The sequence below is a fragment of the Furipterus horrens genome, unplaced genomic scaffold (assembly GCF_987537825.1).
Source record: "Furipterus horrens unplaced genomic scaffold, mFurHor1.1.pri manual_scaffold_1, whole genome shotgun sequence".
Lineage (NCBI taxonomy): Eukaryota > Metazoa > Chordata > Mammalia > Chiroptera > Furipteridae > Furipterus > Furipterus horrens.
Window position 1 is genome coordinate 52,475,999 of NW_028327171.1, and position 22,993 is coordinate 52,498,991.

General features: G+C 39.7%; 1 protein-coding gene across 3 annotated transcripts in view; it reads right to left on the reverse strand.

The window, feature by feature from the left end:
• Nucleotides 1-10,090: 10,090 nt before the first annotated feature.
• MB21D2 (Mab-21 domain containing 2) overlaps nucleotides 10,091-22,993 on the reverse strand; it is a 102,819-nt gene continuing 89,916 nt past the window's right edge. For all 3 annotated transcript variants that reach the window (XM_090282262.1, XM_090282347.1, XM_090282437.1), the window contains one exon: nucleotides 10,091-11,361. In XM_090282262.1, the coding sequence (XP_090138388.1) occupies nucleotides 10,097-11,361 (1,265 nt within the window). In that variant the 3' untranslated portion in view covers nucleotides 10,091-10,096. The remainder of the gene's footprint in view (nucleotides 11,362-22,993) is intronic.

The following is a 22,993-nucleotide window of genomic DNA, read 5'->3' on the forward strand; positions in this document are numbered from 1 at the left end:
GGTAGGGGGAAGGGCAGTAGCCTGGGGGCGGGGCTGGGGGCACAGTGCACATCAGAGCTCCACTGGGGAGTAAGAGTGGCAAAGAGGTGGCAGAAGGAACAGATTACTTATAAACAGAGAAATTGATCAAATACATAAGTATGTTAAAACAGGTTTCTCAGAGAATAAGGACACAATATGAAAAGATGAAAAGGTTGGAAATGAAAATGAACCCTATGGAAGGGGATTGGAATTGAAGATATTGGAATGACCTCACAGTTTTTAAAATAGAAATGGATACAGAAATAAATATGTGTGTGTGTGTGTGAGTGTGTGTGTACATACCCTGGTTCTGTCCACTGACAGGGTCTGGGGAAAGTGACATGCTGTAGTATTTAGCACACCCGGCACTCAGATCTTGGTTTCTAAATGCCATTTTCTACTGAAAACAAACCAACCAACCAACCAACCCAGAATTCCTTGGAAAAATGAATGATTCCATGCCTGGGGCAGGGAAAGTACAAGATCAGCCTGGAACATCTCATTGTAAATGAAAACAAAGAAATGCTCAAACAGTAATGGGGTCAATTCAAGAGGACAAAAAAGCCATCCTTAGGGGACTCCCACTGGCCAAATCTGGCACAATTCAAACATCAAAATAAACAATGACAACAACAGATTATACAACATTAAATTTAAAAATCCACAAGTTTGTCCTAATTTAAACCAATGGACTAAGCAATATGTTGAGGATATTTACAGTTTAAATGTACCTACTAACTTCGAGAGAAAAAGTAAACTTTGCAGTAGAGAAACCTAGCAGACAAGATTTTAATCAAATGGCCAAGTTTACGTTACTAGTAATAGGAAAATCTAAATAACAGCCATGAGATAAAATGCATCAAGAACTCATAACTTTTGTTTTTACTGCCAATGATGCAAAAAATAATTTTAAACTTTCAGGAAAAATGGGCAAGTCTTCATTGAGGTGCATTTGACTAGTAATCTTCAAAAGTGTCCAGGTCATAAAAGCTAATAAAATACAGAAAAATGGTTCTAGACAGATAAGGAGACTAAATAAATGTGACAATTAAATACAATATGAGAATCTGGACTGGATCCTTTTGCTTGGGATATTCATCAAACTTGAATGCAGTCTGAGGCTTACCTAAGTAACAGTATATCAATGTCATTTCTCCAATTTTGACAGTTGTATTGTGGTTATGTAGGAAAAAGTCCTTATAGTAGGAAATACACACAAGTATTTCATGCTGATGTGGCATCGTATCTATAACTCACTCTCTTAAGATTCAGGGGAAAAATGTCTTTGTATTGTTCTTTGAAATTTTCTGTGTGACATTGCTTCAAAAAAAGAGTAAATTAGAAGAGTAGATACAATTGAAAGCAGTACAAAGAAAATAAAAAGTAGCAAGAAAAATAAATAAAACAGAAAATAAATAAGTAAAATTTTAAGAGAATGACACATAGAAAGACCAGCAAAGGAAATGAAATAGGGATACTAATAGAATTGTCTCCTCAAAATAATGAAAACATAAGGAAATATTTTAAACTACATTTTAAGACAACTTTCTAAAATTAAAAATATCTTAAGTATATATGCTGAAATGAAACTCCAGGGAACTGATATATATTTTCCAGAATGGTCAGACCAAAACCTATCCTAATGTAGAATTTCAATGCTAGAAAAAAAAATTTAAAACAAGGGAATGGGTAATTCAAACAGAAGACAAAATGATATTGGGAACAAAATCAATAGTCAATTTAAAAACAAAACAAATGATTTTTGCGTAGTTTTCCTTAGCTCTTAATGAGGTCATAGGTATTATCAATACTGCTCAGTTGTTGTTTATTTGAAGAATCAAAACAGAATCTGAGGTGACTGAAGATTAGTCTGTGTGGAAAAACATACAGTGTGAGAACATTTTCAAAGAAGTTTAGAAAAACACTAATTCTGCACAATCTGAATTGGGATTCTACCAAGATGTGTTACAACTGATGGAAGTTAAAATAAGGGGGTGGGGGTGGGGGTGGCTCAGAACAAAAGCTTAGATTGAGAGATTTATAAAACTTGTAAACATGTAATACTTAAACCTATTATTATTCATTGTACTATTGTTTATCTGCAGGTATCTGAGGCAATATTTGAATTGATCATGTATTGTAAACACAGTGGCATCAATCATGAACTTCATGCGACCATTGGTAATTCTAAGAACTTTTGCACAGAAGTAGAGGTTGGATGGCTTTAAGTGTCCAACAAGACAGAAAGTTAGTAACTTAGCACTGGTAAACAGTTTTTGTGATTTTGGGGGCACAGGACTGAGATTACAAATTTTCTGAATGAGAAAAACTGCCCTCGATGGCTTTGTTAAACCTTGAATGGCTTTGGAAATTAGCTCTTGCTGTAAGCTTGATAATGCTTCTTAATGAATTCATCCAAAAATAACAGGACAGAGCAGTGCTTATATGTGAAACTTATTCAGCTGTAAAGTCATTTTAGTGACAACTTATGTTTGAATCTCAATTAACTTCCCATGCTGTCAAAAGTTAAAACAAGAAGATTCCACTTGCACACAAATTTACAGATATATTTTCCAAGTTTAAATTTCAGTACCAGCAGTATTTTTCATACATATATATGTATATATATATATACACACACACACACACACATATATATATATATATAAATGAAACTACCTGAATTTCTAATCTTCATTCCCTGAAATTCTCCCTCACTCTACAACACTTCCAACCATTCCCAATTTTATAAATCCTCTTATCCTTCAAAGCTTTCCCTAAACATCCCAGTCCAAGATTTCTCTCTAAACTCAAGTCCTGTGATAGCTATTAGGTGGTCTTCCATTTGACCTTTTCTGTGTGTACTGCATTGGCCAAAAAGTCTGTTCAGTTTTTTCCATAAAAGACAAACACATTTTTCATTTTCACCAATAAACTTGATTGATTTGGATATATTGAGTATGTTGGCCATCATCTGCTATTGGCTTCTAGTGGGTAGAGGCCAGGGATGCTGCTAAATATCTTCCAATACATAAAGCAGCCCCACACCAAAGAATTATTTGGCTGAAATGTAAATAGTACCAAGAAACTTCACAAACCATTTTTGATGCGTTCTATCAGTCACAGCACCTTCTCCATACACTGCACAAATCTGTTTTTGCATTTCAGTTGCGCTTTTACCTTTCTTGAAACAATAAAGCATAATGCACCAAAAATGTTGTGTATATTCTTCCATCTTCAATATTAAAATGGCTGCACAAAAATCCATCAATTTTCATAAGATTTTTAAAATGCGTGCTGATATGACAGCTGTCATAATACAATGTAACAAAAATCGTTTTCAATGAAATTAAAGACAACTAAGCACTACTAGAGCCATCATTTGGAAAAAAACATAACGGACTTTTTGGTCAACCCAGTATATATCTTTTTCAGCTTATTATATACTCACCTATACATCCAGTATTTCCCCATAAACACTTGAAGTTCCTTGAGGAAAAAAGCTACATCTTAGAATACAATTCAATAGACCCTTCTGGCAATAGCTGAAACACTGGAAACTGTTGATTCATTAACTGCTTGAGCAAGTATTTTTATAGTTACAAACATAAAGGCGATGGATGAGGGGCTATGGTAAGACTCATCAGCACTCTGCTGTTACAAATTTAGGTCAACCAATATACCCTAAGAATGTACTTACTTTTGGCTAGTCACAGAAATGAACCTAAAATTGTCTCTACCCCCAGGAAATAAAAGGTTAGGTAGAATTATTTACCATGGTGGTTCTCAACCACAGGCAGTTTTGCTCCCCAGGGGACATTCAGCAATAGGGGAACACATTTTGTTTGTCACAGCAGGAGATGCAGGATGCTACCAGCATGCAGTGAATAGAGCCCAAGGATGCTCTGAACACAGGGCAGTCATCCACAACAAAGAATTCTCTGGCTCAAAATGTCAATAGTACCAAGGTTGAGAAACCCTAATTTACTGTGCCAGCATGGGCTGAGATATGTGAAAATAGTTTTCAATATGTTTTTATCTTCTTGATTATGAAGTTTTCATGGGACTTATTTTTTTTTAATCTGAGAAGCCAGGCCTGATATTCTCCCTCAGCATTCACTACCATTTCACTAGACTAAACACTTCACAAGGCTCTGTAAACTGGTCCTCCTCTTTTATTTAGGTGCTCAGTAAACATCTGTTGAATGAATAATTGAGTATTGAAATGTTATGCACTCTTTTTTTCACTCCACAACACACTGGTTTAACAGTTGCTCTCTAGAACTACCAACTCTTGAGAAATCTAAAATCTTCAAAGTTAATCACATCACATCCTTTGTAATATTTAAGACAGTAACACCTTGCCTTTACATAACTTATAGTGGGAAACTCTAACATGCAAAGCAGATAAAAACAGGGATGTCCATTGAATCAAAGGTGAGAGATCTGGAGCTCAATAGCCAGAAGACTGTAGTATCCCTTGAAGTGAACATTAAAAATCCAACCCATTCCAATTACTCAGATAACAATTGAGAAAACTGAAGCAGAAAATAAAATAGAATCAAGTCACAAGACTAGATAGTGGTAGATTATTAACTGAAGCTGCATTTACTAATTAAGTGACCTTAAAGACAGGAGCTGGAAAAAGGTTCCTATATTGTTGAACTAACTGAACTAACTGAATAGCATACTGCGCTACTGTGTATGTAGTTAGAACTCCTTTTTTATATCTTAGCATCTAGGGTTGATGTTTACCCTCCCACCCCCCATATTCATTTCCATTTCACTAGGCTAAAAACTCCATGAGGCCCCTCTCCATCATGCGGATTCAAGACTTGAACAAAATCTGTAGATCAACTGGCTATAGAGACATTTCAATGTGAGTGACTATTTCCAGTGAGACAGGTACTTCTATGAAATCAATTTAGACAGAAGAAAATTAGTAAGTCCTTTAATATCCACTGATTCTTGATGTAGAGAATGTTGTTGCATAGTGTTATCCTGGAATTAGGAGAATGTGTAGTTTGAAAAAGCATAGCCTGTAAATTTATTTTTAATGATCCCTAGTACCTATAATTTTCGTAATATAAACCTCGGAAAGCTTGTCAAAATATTTTTGACTGGCTGGTAGAAATACTTAAAAGACAGTGATTCCCTAATAATAGGAAAGTGAAAAGGGGGTGTCTTTAGAGAAGTTTACTAGGAGAGGTTGAAGCATGAAGTTTTTGTATCTATCAAAAGACCGCAGATATTTTAGGATGGGAAATAGAAAACAGGGAACTTCATGTGATGACCTGGGGCCATTCAATGTCCTACATAGCTATTGTTAAAATTATATAGAGGATTGAGTCTGGACATAGAAAATGAACAGGCAGTCAATGCCAAGGTTCAGACATCTGCCAGGCTAGGACCTTCACTGCAAAGATGACAAAACCATTCTTGGACCATGTTCCTCTGTCCTACTGTTATATTTTGTTATGACTCCACTCCACAGTGTCAGCATTAAAAAAAGAAGAAGAAAAAACAAAAAAACACACACACACACACAGAATAACTGGAAGGTCACTATGATAGCAAGGAAGGATCTCGCTGGCTGGAGTCATGCTGTGATCTTGTCAGAATAGCAGGATTATGATGGGAGACGGTGCCCCAAGAGTTTACACCACAAGATGAACACATGGTAGATAGAGACCAAATCTAAGCGGATTATACTCATATACCCAATATAGTTTTACCTTCTTGCCACAAACCCTCGAATGGCAGTGTTTCTCTCAGAATTATTGTATTAAAAAAGCTGGATGTGTGAGTTCACTAAGGTCAATGCTCAAGCTATATTTAGTGACCCAAGAACCAAAAAAAACCTTTCAATTTTTCAGTAGAATCCTTTTGTAAGTCATAGCTTTATAAAATGTCATAAAGACATCTGTGCAGAAGCCACAGTGAGATCTGTACCTTTGACCATGAGACTTGGCCTTGGGGAGCTCTCAGAACAATAAAGCCACCCTGGAGGGAAAGGAGGGGGAGGTGGGATAAGCAGAAGCAACATCCTCTCACTAATCTCTCCTATCTGAGCACTCCCTGCCATTCCTATCCACCTCAGCTCACCGGGAGCCCCTGCCTGGGTCCGCAAGTCTCATTTATCAGTCACATGTTGTCATTAATTAATTTCAGGTGTCTAAATAGATAAGAGGTATAAATCTAAAACTGAGATTATTTAGCAACAGAGGCAATCTTAGATTGGGAAATCCAGAAAGGAAGGGAGAAGTTACCCCAGTTTTGCATTTTGTAGGTAAGGATGTCAAGTCAAAGAAACAAGTTTTAGTCTCTACCCACACTAACCCCCTTTAGCTTCTGTGATTGTCTGAACAGAAGACAGCTGATGAAACGTGTGTCAATGTGTCTGCCCCTACCAAAGTCACATTAAGAGTTTGTTCATCCTCTAACAAGCAAAATAGAGACAGTGTCATAGAGGGCAGGGTGACAGCTAGGGGGTGGGGGAAGGGAGCGGAGGGACTGAACAAAAAGGAAAAAGGACTCCTGGACATGGACAGCAGTGTGGTGACTGCAGTGGGGAGCGGGGTATAAGAGGGCTAAATGATGATGGAAAAAGAAGACGATGAAAACTTGAAATAAAGTCTGTTCATCCCAAAAAGAAACGGAAAGTAGTCCAGAAATTCAAACATTCTCATCTCAACTGGCACACGAAAATAAGGCTAAATATGGCTTGAAAGATCTTTGAACAGCAGTACTTTTACATGGGGAATTAATATTTGACTTTCCTGAAATTTCTGCATTATTCTTAACCACACAGACCCAGGCATATGGGCTCTCTGATGTTTGATGGATGTCTAGACACAACTGTAGATTAAAAACTGCCACCTAAACTTAGAAAACCAGTATCACACTACATTAGGATAAAAACTCAGTGCCTATAGCAAATGGCCTATGAAACATGATACTTTTGAATGTCCTGCTAATAGGATATCACTATAAAATGGAGAAAAAAACAATTATTGTAGTTAAGTTACTATAGCTTGATTTCTACCATATACAATGCAAGTTTTCTTTAAAAAATGTATTTTCCAGCTGATTAACAGAAGATAGAATTTTAGACATGTTGCCAACAATTTTCCACTGGCAAATACTTATTCTAAACAATGTCTAGATCATACATTCTTTGTTTAGCCATTGAGGAAATTTTATCATCAGAGGTATATTTTTTAAATTGGCCATTTTCCTCAAACAGGAGTATTAATTACATACTTTCAATCAGTTAAAAATATATATGGATTTACTTGATATTAACAAAATAACAGTAATGGGAAGTGATGCACCCATCCTTTCTTCAGTATAAACAGTAGTTAGTGCTCCACTTAATGGTAAAAAGTTATACTCTCCAGGTCAGCATATAGGGAGTGGAAAATAAAAGTCTTCCCCTGACCCCTATTAATGACCAGCTGAGAAGTAAACAGCCATACAAGTAGTTATTGGACGACTCAAGAGAAGAGTTTTTGGAGAAAGCTTGTTAGAACAGAAGTTCAGGTACATCTCCGAGATGATGGCAGAACTTTGGAGCAGCAGGCAGCCCCCTGACCTTGGAGTCCCACAGCTGCTGCTAAGCACAAGCTTCCTTTTGCTTCCCAGCAATCCCATTCAAGGCTGAACTGCTTGACAGGAAGTCTTCCTCAGCGAAGTAAGTGATCTGATCCAAAATAATGAATCAGATAGCATAGATCAGCTTTTAGATAAACTGTATGGATACCCTTGATATCCCCAGAAAGAAAAGACACACACACTAACTTAAACAGTTTAAATACACTGAAATAGTTTGGTCTACTAGTTTAAATATTTTGATGAGTTGAACCACATTCAAATTGCTACAAGTACTAAGCGTTGACTCATTTAAGTCAAAGTCCAGTGGGAGAAGAAGTCTCAGACTTCAGAGACGGAGGACAGAGTCTGGTGGTGAACCATGTTACCTCCCCCCCATCACTCTGTAGTGTCACCTAATGTCAGTTTCATCCTCAAGCTGTCTATAATCATGATTATGTGATAGCTGTCACAGGGAGAGAGGCTAAGTGCTTCCACTTCCATGTCCAGAGTGCATGCTCTGCCCAGCACCCCAAGCTAGAATCCTGATTAGAGCAGCTTACATTCCATGCCCAAGCCCAGTAATGACTGTGGCCAGGGAAATGGTTATGTCCACTGGCCTATACCAATCAAGGTGCAGTATGGAGTGGGAATAAAGTCATTTCCCAAGTGGAACATAGATTAAATGGAGCATAGGTAGATACTAGTTAAAACATTAGGGAAAGGGAAGAAAGAATACTGGGTGTTCACTCCATGAACTGGCCTCAAAGACAATAGTAAGCCCCAACTCTACTGGAAATTACTATTGGAATTATTAATAAGAAAACAGTTTCCAGATTAAAATCTAACAAGAGCAACAACAACAAAATTCCAAGGCCAGTATGTTTATTTTATTATGACTATTTTTGTGTTTGACTTAAGATGGTTGAATGATTTCATTTTCATTTATAAACATTACATTAATTCCCATGCAAAAACCCAAGACCACATATGCCTGATTTCAATCAAACCTGTAAGTCTGGACATTCAAAATCAAAACCAAAATGTTGCTTGACCTTTTCAATAGTAGACATCCCAGTCATTCTTTGGGAGATCAGCAGGCCCCCTGATCTCTCAAACACCACAGTTGGCAATGAGTCCATACCAAGAGGGAGTCAATGCCTTGTGGCACCTAAAAGTGGCAAGAAGTTTTATTCATGAAACGGGATAGCTCTACACCAAGGCTGCCGCCCACAATCACATCCTGGTTCCTGCTCTACAGCAAAACCTGCTTTTGAACAGGCATGATGTCTTCAGTTTGGGGATTATAAATTCTTCCTGACAGTTTTCCTCAAAATTCTCAGTAGAAGCAAAGAGACTTTACAAAAGAGCTTACCTCTATCACCCCAAAAGAAATACATACAAAGACACCTATTCTATCAAGTATATATTTTTCCCAGCTTCAGGTAAAGTCACTCAGCAGGTATAAAGCTTTAAAAACTTCTCTCAGTAAGATAGGAACCAGGAATATCAACAAGGGCAAAATAGGAGCCCATAATTAAAGGAGAAATAAACAAATGTAAAAAATCATTCCGCTGTTTGAGAGAAATGGGCTAAATGAAAAAAAAAAAAAAAAAAAAAAAGGTAGCATTTTAACAGGGGATGTCAAATTATATTGAAACACACACACATTGGGACTCTGACAACGGCGAAGGTTTCATTAGTGCAAATAACAATTATAATGGTATGTTCTTTAATAAGGTTTAAATAAGGCTTCAAATAATTACACACACTAAAACTACCATTTGGAAACCTTAATTCTGTTCGGAAAGTTATAAAACACACCTTCCAAACCATCCGAAGTTCTGATCCAAGGACAATTACATTCAATGAAGTTTCTCCAATACAGAATTTGTAGCGTTTTCACTTTCAAAGTCTACATTGTTTGCTGAAAAAGGGGAAACTACTCTGGCCACTGGCCAAAAGAATTCAATCCAGCTAATATGCCAGGTAGTTCCCGTGTTCAGATGATTCTCAAATATGTGTAGTGATGAAAGCTAATTAAAAATAATAATAAAGACAAATAAAACAAAACAAAAAATTACAGAATCCTTATGTGTCAGAAAGAGGTCTGTTTCCCCATTCCCACAAACAAATTTGCACAAAGTCTGAAACAGCAGAAAGCAAGAGAGTTCATGGGCATCATCACCTATGGCTCAAGTTCTCCTTAAAAAAGAAAAACAAAAAAAAAACAAAAAAACCCAAAACGAATTACGTGACAATAACTATAAAAAGTAAACAGAACCAGAGGCAGAATATGAAATAGTAATATACTGTTTCAGAGCCTGCACCATCCTGTAGAAACAGGAGACTTAATAATATGTGTTCTTAACAGATCCAATCTGGGCTGGATATGTAAAAAAACAGAAAGACCGCATCACAAACCACAAAACACATGATGAGAGTTTTAGAACCCGAACGGGAGTGGAAAAAGGCAGTAAAATGCTCAGAAAAATTTATCATCGATTCTGAAATGGGGCCTTGTGACATCATCAGGGTTAATAAAGACAGAGATGGACTTCCCCGGGTTCTCAGTCACTAGCTGCTGCAGTTTTTTGGCCAAACGGTCATCGGGCTGGTTGGGGTCCCCTCCGTCCGACTGCGGGGAGGGGATGCTGGTGGTGCTCCCTCGCCTCTGGAGCTCCAGCGTCAGCCGGTTGGCCGCCTTGACGTGCTCGATGGCGGTGCGCAAGTGCTCCGCGGGGTCTGAGCGGACCGAGGACAGCTTCCGTGCCTGGAGCATGACGGTCTCCTCTGAAAGATGCTCCAGCATGTTGCACTGAGGGATGAAATAATTGGGACACATCTTGTTGACCAGACAGTGTTGCAGGTCATCGATGAGGCCCAGCAAAAAGTGGGCTGCATAGTCTTCTTGAGCCAAGTAGTTGGCAGGAAGTCTGTCGCAGGCCCAGAGCATCATGCTCCGCAGGTGATAGGGGCTAATAGCCTTGGGCCGGGACAGGAGTTTAATGATGATGGCTTTGCAGGCCTGGTAGGCTTGCATGAGGCTGCTAGAGATGCACTTCTTCAACTGCACCTCGCTCCTGGCAAAGGACAGCCGCCACTCATTGTCCTTCTTACCCTTGTAGGAGCAAGCGGGCACCAGGTAAAACCCACTGATGACCTCTTCCTCCGTGATCTTCCCATCCCAAAAGTGGTTCTCCATGAGCCAGCTCTGGGCCACCGCAGGCCAGCCTTTGAAAGATACCACAGGGACAATATCGTACAACATGCGACTGCTCCCCACACCCAGAATGATGGAGATGATGGTGCCATTCTTTTCTACCTTCTCCACCTTGGGCATCCCTCGCTGGGGTTTCTTCTGTATCTCTAATAGCACAATGCTGATGGAGTCATAGAACCAGTCAGCCACTTTGGTTGGGGAGAAGAAGTAGTTGGTGGCACCATTGATGTGATCCACAATGGTGCAGCAGTCTTTCCATTTACTGATCGTCCCCTCATCAAAGAGCCGGAGGCTTAGCCAAGAGTGGCACAAGGCTGAATGGCGCATATCGAGTGTCACAGGCTGATTGCGGTCATGCAGCTTAAGGGCTGGCACCAGAAGGGTGAAGTCCATGTCGTAGTCAGTCCCCCGGGCATAGATATTAAGCTCATCCAAGTCCAAGTCCACCACACCTTCCCGGACTCCTCCAGAGAGCAGAAGGTACTCATTGGCCACTGGAAGTTTTTGGTCCAGCTTTTGCACCATTCCTAGAAACAGAAAGAGAAAAGTACTGTTACAGGAAGCACAGGCACAAGAGTCTTATGCACCAATACAGAATGGGTGGAGCTTCTAAAACCCACCACTCATTATCTATGAATAGTGAATCCATCCTTTTCCAAGTGAGAGAATTATGATAGGTTTTTCTCCCTCAGTGATAGCAGTATCACTTTCAATCATGAGCCAGGGCTCCTCTTACCCCAGTCATCACCTTGGTTAATGGCTTTGCCATCCACTCAGTCACTCAGGCTGAAAACCTCAGCAAGTGTCAACTCTTCCCTCCCAGTGCTCCAGCTCTGCAACCATCATACAAAGCCGGGCTCTCTGGTCTCTTGCCAAGGCAGTCTCCTTCCCCAGGCTCTCCCTGCTTAAAACAGTTCTCTATACCAGCAAAAGTCAACGTGGGCTGTGGACACTGAGAGAGGGACACTTCCAGGGGGCATAATTGTTTTCAGAATACTAACATGCAGTTTTGCCTTGTCACGGTGTAGACACTTGAATGGGTGGTACGAAAGCAACGGAGAGCAAGGCTGCCGACATCGCATTAGTCAAGACAGTGGCGCCAACTCTTGAGCCACCTTTCTTATATCCTCTTCCTATTCAAATACAAAAGCTGTCTTTAAGAAAAGAACTCACGCCCTGGCTGGGAGGCTCAGGTGGTTGGAGCATCATTTCAAGCACCAAAAGGTTACAGGTTTGATCTCCATTTGGGGAGCGTACAGGAGGCAACTGATCGATGCCTCTTTCTCTCTCCCCACCCTTTCTCTAAAATCAATGAACATTTCTCTGGGTGAGGATTAAAAAATACATAGCACTCATGTGACATGACTGAGTTGTGACCTAAATTATCTCCTTTGTTCAGGGAACACTATTTTTACTTTAAAAAACAAATGATAAAATATGGGTATTCGGACACGTATTTGATAGACATTTTCATTAAAAATGACCACAGGAGCCTGTATTTATAAAAATAATTGAAATATTTATTGCCAATGAAAAACACTGGAGTTTCGATAAAAAATATTAATTTTTAGAAAACTCATCTGCATCATGAGCTTAACATTTTCTCAAATAGTATGCTTTTCTGATGAGATGGGTGGTAACGTAACAAGTGTGACTTTTGGGTCATATTCTGAGCTCTCTGAGAGTGAGAACCATGTCTCCAATACGTATTGAGCGGGCACAGGCGTCTGCGCCCGGCAGGCACATGACTGAAGCTACGACTGAGTAATAAATGGCTAGGTGGAATTAAGAGGGCTTAAACATGGAGTGCTAAAATAAAGGCTAGACATGAGTGACTGTTCCAGGAACAACATACAAATGCACCCTCTCCACCACCTGCCTTTTATAATACATTGACGTGTGCTTTATTATCTGACAGACTACCAGCATCACTCTCTGTGACTTATTTAACAACTTTCCCCTACAGACTGCAAAGAACCACAACAAACTACAATTCCATTATTCATTGAGATTACCTTTAATCAACATAGCTTGTTATTCATAGGACAATCCCAATGCAAATAAATAAACCACATATATGTATTTATGCTACCACTATATTTCAGAACTTAACACTGATTTATAAAAAAAACAACAAAAAATTAGTTTTCATTCTTCAAAACCTTATTTTTCAAACCACTTTAACTATAAAAAAAAGTTTTATTTAGAACTACTTCCTTCCATACAGATTGGAATACAGCAAGTTATCATTTTTTTAAAAAGCAATCAGTAAGTTATCCAATGTTAAAGTCAATTTGTCAAAAAGAATATCCAGGGTACCTGATTTTGGAGGCACCTTCTCACACAACCTGCATTATGATGAACCACCCAGATCCTTCTTTAATGAACGATGACTTGTCTCAGCTGCAGAGAACCACCTCCACCAAGGCAAGTCCTGTGGTTGGGGTGGGGGTGGAGGGTGCACACCCAGTGACTGATACATGTGGAAGTGCCCCAGTTCAGGACACTTAGAAGAGTCATTCGAATCCAGAGTTCTCACGGAAGTCAGCTAAGGCTGATCCTGGGCCTGCAGGCAAATCCAACTTCTTCTGCCTGACCCTGCTTCCCTCCCCTGCCTTCCACAGCTGCAGAGCCTGAGGCTGCTCCCTGATGAATACCCCAACTCCAATTCAGGGGCTGATTCCTGATGAACCCAATTTAAGACACTAGCATGCTATTAAAAAAAGAAAAAAAGCCAGGGGCAAAAAAAAAAAAACACTAACATACTATCCAAGCAAATACAGCCTTCACTACAAATCAGCATGGAAAATTTATGTTCCTTTTAGAAGTGTTTTTAGAAGCCAAACATTAACAACCAGGATTTAAAGTTATATAAAAACCAAGACTGGAATTTATTTCTTGTCATCATGTTCCAGCATTAACCTCATCTTAACTTCATCTTTACAATGGCACAAACATTACCACTCCAAGTTGCTATGCAAGGATAAAATGGACTTTTTAGAAGGCAGAGTAGGTTGTGAAAATCCTTTACACTATTTTACAGTTATACGTAGTTACAGTTACTGTAAAAGAGAACTATTCGGTAATCAAATAATTTATTCGTCTTTATTTCAAACATTTCATTCTAGCGTTTGGAGTGCCATAAACGGGAAAAACTGTAAATGCTGTATTGTTGTGAGTAATAAAGATCTGAATCGATTAAAAGAGGTGCTGTTATGTGGGAACAACACTATTGTCCCCTTTCAGGCATAAAGAACTCAATATTCTGTACATCTTTTTGCACAAACAGGATCGAAGTGGCTCTGAGCACACTGTCTAGATCCTCTTTACAACCAAAATAATCCATGCAGTAACCAGCTGAGGATAATCTGTCTGCAAATGCGCCTCTGAATTTTGCCTTGGACTGTCATAAATTTGGATAGTCACAGGTGAGAAAAAAGCTAAAACTCCCTTCTGCCCTCTGCTGGATTACAGAAGTTATATTTTTCGCTTGTTAGTGTACTTACTATATGAACTCTTTCCTCTCAGTTGCTGCTTATGCATCTTGGTAAAATGTTGGTCCTTCTTTCAAAAAATCCATATCAAATATTTGGCTAAATGCTAATATTCAGGAGTTAAGGTAATTTTGGACACTCTTATTCCTTTAAAGTACAGAGAGAACTTCAGCAGCAAATAGAATATGGCTGAGGCTCATTTGCTAAGCTCCTGAAAGTTAAAAACAAAGTCCCGAAGGCACATTGTTCTGGAAGCTAATCCCTTGTGATATCCATTTATATTTAGCCTGCCAGAGCCCATTAGTCTGCAGTTCTATGATTTGGTAACACAAACTGGAGCCTTCCCTAGCGTGGCACAAACTCAAGTGCCCATCTTGCAAACTTTGCTGGGCTAAGTTTAAGTGAAAACGAGCTGACATCAGCTATCAAGGCAGATGGGTTGCCATGCAACTAAAACACAGCCAGGGGCTGGGAGGAAAGAAGAGGAGGAAAACAACTGGGTTGTACACCTCGGCTGCAGGCATCAGTCCCAGCAAGTGCCACCTCTGAACTGATGCAAAGATTTCTGGGCAACTGCAGGAGGGTAAGATCAACTGACTCTGGCTGTTTAGCTATTAATAAGTTATCCAACAAAAGGAAGAAGCACACAGACCATCGAGCTTGTTAACAGCAAAGAAAAGGAGGGATGGAGGAAGAGCTTATTCCTCAGGGTGTGTCTCGGCTTTTCATGGAAACATTGGCATATGTTGGCCTTTAAACCACAAAGCAAAACTGCCTCAATTCCAGTAACTGATTCCTTGATTTCAGTTTATTTCATAGCGTCTGCGTAAGGAGACCTTAATATTACTGGGGCCTTGGGTTGAAGGAATGAGTTCCCTGTCACCCGCTTTGTTCTTTTTTGCTGATTATCTTTAAAGAAGCAAGTGCAAAATGTAGCTCTGTCCCTGACTCCCTTCTATTCTCATGAATAAAACTTTAGCACAGTCCACTGAATTCAAACAGCTAATCTCCATCACTCAAACGTAGAATGCCAGGTTAGTAACAACAGAGCACAAGAACTAGGTATCATTTGAAATCCAGCAGGCAGCTTAATAAATACTAAGTAGTTAAGTAAAGATAGTATTTGTATAGATTCCTTTAAAAGAAAAAACAGTTACCTATGTTGAAGGGGAAAAAATCTATCAAAGAGGTAAAACTTTCATGTCTTATAATTAAGCTACAGAACCAGATAAATTTTATCTCTCTGTATCTTCGATCATGTACATAAAAAATTTCTATGTAGCTAAAAAAAAGACCTGAATATCTTGATAATATTTGTTGTTTCATAAGAAAGTGTTATTTCTTTTACCCTGACTTGTTGCACACCAGTAACAGCGCCCAGTCATGGCAATGATGCTTAATGGCAGGAGAGGTACACAAGGGGACCATGCTGGAAAAGTCCTCCTGTGATTCTGACGCATCCCCTAGGGGAGCAGTTTCCTTGGTTGTTAATAAATAATATACAACTTTCCTATAAAAATATTATGATTTGTGATTCAAAGGGGTATATATTTTTGCCAAGCATACTTGATATTCTAAGAAACATTCTGAGAAGCAGGCATGGCCACCTTCTAACAGAGTCACTGATCTATGGGGTTTTTAATGTCCTCAATTTGGGGAATATTTTAACATTTCCCTCATTTATGATTAGAAATCATATATATGAAGTCCCTTGTTTTATAAGTGAAAAAACTGAGGTTCAAAGAGGAGAAATAACTAATTCAAGGTCACATAGCCCTAGTGACAGACTGACAGCATTGTTTTATTGCCACATTTGTGGCAAAGGTCAAAACACCACATATACACTGTTCTCCCTGAGACAATTATCCAACTTGCCATGGACAAAGAATGGCTCTGAAGGAAAGTAGTAGAGGTGTGAAGCAAAGTACCAACTTTGTGGTTTCATTGGTCAATGCCTTAGTGTGACCTTGGACAAATGGTAGAACATATCTGACCATACACATTTATTATAAAAAATGAACAGACATGATTTGACTTGTAATAAGCTGTAAGCACTGTGTTCCCAAATATACTATTAGACAAAGGAAATACAGAAGACACCAACAGAGCTTTCTAGCTTTTCAATAATCTGCTGAGTGATCATTAATATTAACAATTATAGTAGTATGTTTTATAAATCAAAGAGTCAGTTTTATTTGGCATAATTTCTGAGATATCTGAATGTTATTTTATTTAAATCTTTTAGAAAATTCATTAATTCACATATGGTAATGACCTAGTGACCAAATTATATATAGTAACAGAACTGATTCAAAAGATGCCTCCTTAAAGAAGTTCTCCTTGATCTTTTCTCATTTTGACACTAATAAGTGCGAGAGCACTGGAGTCCGAATAAGACAGGTTTGGGTGTGAATCCTAGGTTTGTCACTTACTACATAAGTAAGCCTGACATGTTATTTAACCTCTCTGAGCTTCTAATTCCTCGTCTACTTGAAACAAATAAAAAGACCCCATAAAATTGCCCTTTTTGCCCTTTCAGAGTTCATATAAAATATCTATGCACACAGTTGATACTTAACTAATTTTCCCATATGTTCTTCTCTTTCTCCACCACCTATAAAATTGTATTAGCCAAATAAAACCTATTCCCCAGAGTTGTTTTGAAGGTTTACCTGAACAAAATATTCTACCTAAAGCCTCTAGCACATGTGAGGCACAGGAAACATGTGAGATGAAGGGAAATGAATGAGCAACGAATGGGCATTCTGCCTGCTAGCTGCACCCAGCCTGCTGCTAGCCCAGGGAGGCCTGCTCCATGGAGGCCATTGTATTAGACAGGCTTGGATTCAGCCCTTCCTTGTTCCCTCAGGACAACTGCCCCGTGGTGTGAAAACCTGTCCATCCCTGCGAAGGGTCTTGATCTGAATTTTTACACTAGCCCTTTCTATACCTATTATCCCAGTGGGATGTATTCACAGCTTATTTTCCCTTCTAAAAAAGATGACAATATAAAGCATTTGGCACAGTAACTGGCAAAGTGGCTGGGCAAATGAAAGCTATGATCACAGTCAATAGTCTATAAGCTTGGTCGTCAAGGTTTTATTACCTCAGTGGCTAATATAGACTCTGGGGCTAGAAGGCAGCTGCTTGTTGAATGTATCATTTGTTTCAGTCAACTAGAATACCTCATTAACCCCAGGATCATGTAATTTGCTACAGGATGTGATATGAAAATTTACTAATAATACAAAAGTCAGGTTGAGGAAGAAAAAGCCTAATTTTTCTGACTCATCCATGACCAACATAATAACCACCTGAGCTTCAGTTTCCTTAAATAAAGTTGGAAAATAACAACTACAAGTTGGTTGGGTGGTCGTCTGGCACTTATCAGGCAGTCAGCAAACAGAGAGTTCTGAAAACGGGCAAGCACACCCCACCTAGGAAATCTTGCCCTTTCCCTTCTTTTTAGCCCTTAGCATAGTTTGAAAGTTCATGGTTTCTGCCAATCAGAACTTACTGTGAAGACTAAAAGCGGAGTCTAATCAGTCCCACTTAGCAGTTTCCTACCGCCATAAACCAGGCACAAAAGCTAGATTTTCAATTTACAAGGAATGTTCAGTCTAGAAGGCTCATTCTTAACAGATAAAAATAGTGGCAAGGAGAGGACTTCCGGCCAAGATGGAGGCTTAGACGGACACGCTAGGTCTCCCTCTACAACTATAGAGGAATACAACTACTTCAAAACAAAGGATAACTAGAAATTCCAGAAAATAAAACTACACGTAAGTCCAACATATGAAGTTATAAACCAGCGGTGCCATTTGAGCAGGTAAGAGTTAAAGAGGACAGTGCTGTTTGCGGTCGCACCCGGAGCGGCGGGCCCTGGCTGCGCAAGCGCGACCCTGGCGAGGAGTCCCAGCTACGCAAGCCCCTGGCGGTGCGCGACCCCAGCACTGGGGAGAGCAGCCGCCGCATCGCCTTGAACAGTGAGGCCCAGGGGGGCGGGAGGACGGATCCCGGTCTCCTAGCTGAATAACTGTGTGAATCCATCTTGGACCCCCGCCCCCAAAGAAAGCACCACAGGGCTGCGAAATAGGTCGCGGACAGGCAGGCGCCGGTCGCTGATTTGTGACGCGTACGCAGGCACTGCCCCTTACAGCCGGCCCAAGAAAACAAAACGCATCTGTCAAAATGAGGCAGGCAACTTTAGAAATACCGGTAACACAACTCACCAGGCAGCAGATAGAGAACCTGACAGATGAACAGATAAGAAACCTGTCAGAGGCTCAGTTCTGGGCCATTGTTATCAGGTGGCTTACAGAATTCACAAAAGAGCAGGAAAAAGATATGAAAGAAGCGAAAAACTTTCATAACGAAAGGAACAAAACAGCATATGAGACAGAAGGAAAGGAAATAAAATCCAGAGTTCATTTCAACAAACTGGAATATGGAGAAGGAACAAGCAGTCAACCAATGCAGCGAGAGGAAATGGGAAGCAACAATGAAAGGATCAGAAACCTCTGGGACAGCTATAAAAGACCCAACATAAGAATCATTGGTTTGCCAGAGAATGAGGAAGATGAACTAGAACTTGAAAAATTGAGTGAAAATATAATAAAGGAGAACTTCCCAGACTTGGGGAAGGGAATAGACCTGCAGGTCCAGGAAGCAAGGAGAGTTCCCAAGAGACTGGACCCAGGGAGAACCACTCCAAGACACATTATAATCAAAATGTCAAAAATTAAAGATAAAGAGAGAATCTTAAAAGCAGCAAGAGAGAAGAAAAGAATTATGTACAAAGGGGTCCCAATTAGACTATCAGCTGACTTCTCAAGGGAAACCCTACAGGCAAGAAGAGACTGGCAAGAAATATTCAAAGTAATGAAAATCCAAAACCTACAACCACGAATACTCTATCCAGCGAAATTGTCATTCAGAATAGAAGGACAGAGAAAGTGTTTCCAGGACAAAATAAAACTGAAAGAGTTCATTAGATCCAAACCACTGTTATATGAGATGTTAAAGGGACTGGTTTAAAAAAAAAAAACAGAAGCTAGGGAGATGAAACAAAGGCAAACTAAATAGGCAACGAGAGTGGAAGAGGAACTGTGGGTACGGGAAGCATATTGGGGGGAGGTCAACAGGGAGGGGGAATGGGGAAAGGGAGGGAGATGATATAGGAATTGGGGATCAAGGTAGGAGGGAATGGAATAGACGGAGAGAGGTTGGGAGGAACTGTATGCACAACTAATGGACATAATCTAAAAGGGGGGGACAACTGGAGGGAGGGGGGCCACCGGGTGGAGGGGAGCAGAGGGAAGGGAAATTGGCACAAATGTAATAATTTAATCAATAAAACACATTAAATCTGAAAAAAAAAAAATAGTGGCAAGGAAAAAGTAAAAGTAATGCCAAGATGGTATCAAATGGCTACGTGAGGATACAGAAATGTTCAAATGGACCCCCGCCCCCTCATTCAGATGTAAACATCTCAAACCATATACAAAGGTTAAAATACCATTTCTCATTTAGCCTTTGTTTGGGATTATTCTGCTTGTTCCTGTAAACTGTACAGGAAGAATGACCAAATGACATACTTAATCTCTATTCAATGACCTTTGACCATACTTTCTTTAGCTTAGGCCAATTGTCAATTGTTTGTTGACCTGCTAGTGTGTCCCTCTGTCTGATCACTTGTGGACTATCTCCAAACCTAACACTACTGAGGTCAGCATAATGGATGAGTAGAAGGTATACGCTAAAGATAGAGATTATAGGATTTATCTAGAATGAAAATTGTCAGGGTGATATACTCAATACTGACAGGATCAAAGGGACACTGTCATTTCCAGACATGATGAGAGACTTCAGAGTCACTATACTGTAAGCAAGAAAATCATATTACACACTCAGAAGAGACAGAAGGGAGAAGCTAGGAGCTTGTTAATGAGCTGATCATGAACTATATATGGTAACTATACAAAGGGATCTCCTCCTGTTCTCAGAGAATAATTTAACTCTGGGACATTTTGCAAAGCACCAATTTTCAGTCAACAATCGTAGCCAGAGACCAGGAGAAAAATGACTATATAATTATAATGTAATCTAAGATCAAAGTCTAATACCTGACTTCTTTTTAAAGATTATGACAGTGAATTTTTCCTTTGATATGCAAGGACACCGTATTGTCTTACTAAGCAATTCTCAATACATGCCAGCAGATGGCACCCTCACTCCATTCATTTACTGAGAGATTCTACCAGGGCTCCTAAGTCATTAAATTCTTGAATGGAAGCTCTGGGAAAACAGAGGCTTAGCAAGAGCTAAGGCCATATTAAAAGCATCACCCCAGGGCCTATTTGCCCCCAGGTACCACCTAGGGAGTCACAACTTTGCCTTTTGGTCTCCCACAGAGAATCTCCTAGTAACTCAGGAACTCCCAGGCTCCATCTAGGTTGAACCAGGGCTGAAAGATGCTTTGTCTGGGCAGGCAACGTGGTTGACAATTGACTCTCAAAGTGTACTGAAGACCTTGTCACAAGACACACAGTTTCAGCTGTCTCATTAGTTGCAGCTGAGATGGACGGGGGTGGGGTGGGCATGTAAAGCTTCAGGTGCCAGGAATAATGAGGAGAAAAAGCAGAAGAAATAGTCCCTGTGATGAGGCACTACTTGCTGCAAAACTGTTTGATTCTGATGACAAATAAATACACTAAAAGATTTTAGGAGGCAAGAAAACTTTTTAAACCTGGCTTCAAACAATAAACTTGAAACAAACATCTCTTTACACTGTATGATGCTCTGCAGTTCCCCCAAAACAGCCACCGCCATTTTCTCATTTGCTCCCAGCAATAATTCCTCAAAGGGCATTATAATTCTCATTGCACCAATGTGGAAACCAAGGCTCTTGGAGGCTGACTAGTCCACGGAAGTGCATAAAATAGCCACGCAGTTCTTTGTTAACCTAGACTGAAAACTGGTCTGACCACACACTATTATCTTGAAGAAAGGAAGACTATCCTTTGGATTCTTCATCGAGTTATTAATTTGTTTCTTGAGGGTGGGGAGAAAGGGTGAGAAGACTCAAAATGCAAAGCTGCTCAGCCAGGGGCAATCTAGAAATGGTAAACCTAGAGGTCTCAGTAATGCCTACACTGACCGGGTGAGAAGATGGCCCTCTTTCCTTAACTACGCGGGCAAAATTAACACATCCCATTGCTAGATACCAAGAGCTATTAATCAATTTTCCATATGGCCCTTTGTTGTAATACCTAAGATATTAATAATGATGACCTATACTGTCCTTATCTTCACTTAAATAAATGTTATTTCAAACAGTAATATCCTCCATCAGGTTTCCAAACGATGAAGAAGGAACATCCAAAAATACTGCTATTTCAAGAAATAACTCAGTTAAGAAGTCATTAAAGTTTTTCCACTGTCTGAAACTGGAATGTTCCACTCAAAATTTCAGATTAGAACAACTACACCTCCACCCACAATTTAAGGAAGGACTGAGCGATCAAATCAATGTTTCCAAGGAAAATGGACATGGATTAAAATACTGACAGCCTGAGAGCCTAATGAAGAGCAGAATCTACTTCTGAGCACCATTCTCTATCTGATAATTTTTTCAGTATCCACGTAAAAACACCGAGTTTGAAAATGTTCACATTAAAAAAAAAAAAAAAATTAGACCTAAAAAACAAACCAATGAAAACCCTGTATGGAAGCTGAAATTTGCAACTTAAAAGCAGGAGTAGAGTATTTGAAAGAGAGGGTTAAGTTGTTGCAATGTTTTAAAATCCACACCTGCACAATAAGGACAGGAAGTCAAAGAGAAAGTCGAAAAGTGAGTCCCTTAATGCTGAGGTGGGAAAGTAATATTTTGAGAGCGCTGGCCAGTGTGGCTCAGTTGGTTGGGCGTCATCCCACACACCAGAAGGTCACAGGTTCGATTCCTGGTTAGGGCACATGCTTGGGTTGTGTGTTGCATTCCTGGTCAGGCTGCAGATGGAAGGTAATCAATCAATGTTTCTCTCTCACATCTATGTTTCTCTCCCTTTCTCCCTCCTTTCTCCTCTCTCTAAAATCAATGAATATGTCCTTGGGTGAGGATAAAAAAAATGGATCAAGAACCAGTGGTTTGGGGGTAAAAATGTGAACTCAGTGGTGTAGCCAGAAATTATGAATTAAAACTTTTAAACTTTATAGTGTTGAACAATGTTGTTTGAATCAGTTGCTAATTCTGTAACTTGTGGACTCCAGGGAATCAAGTTTAAGTTCTATGTGTATGCCCCACACAAAAAGTGAATAAATAATAGATCACTGGAGCCAGAACTGACTTTCAAGCTTACGTACTCCAACTCTCATGGCCCAGACCAAGTTGCTGAAGCCCAAAAGGTAACGTGGAAAAGCACCTGACCCGGGTGCTGGGAAAAGAATGCAAAGTCCTGACACTCCCCCTCCCTGGCTCCAGAGTTCTTTCCACTCCACCTGCCTAAACCAGGGTTCTCTAACAAAGGGGTCAGTGAAAAATACAGGTCCTGTATCTCATCCCCCAAGGACCGAAGCACCATCTCCAAGGAAACATGTATATTAAACCAGTAATGTGAATAAATGCTTTTAAAAATGGAGACTATCTGCTCTTTCCCTCGATTTCAAA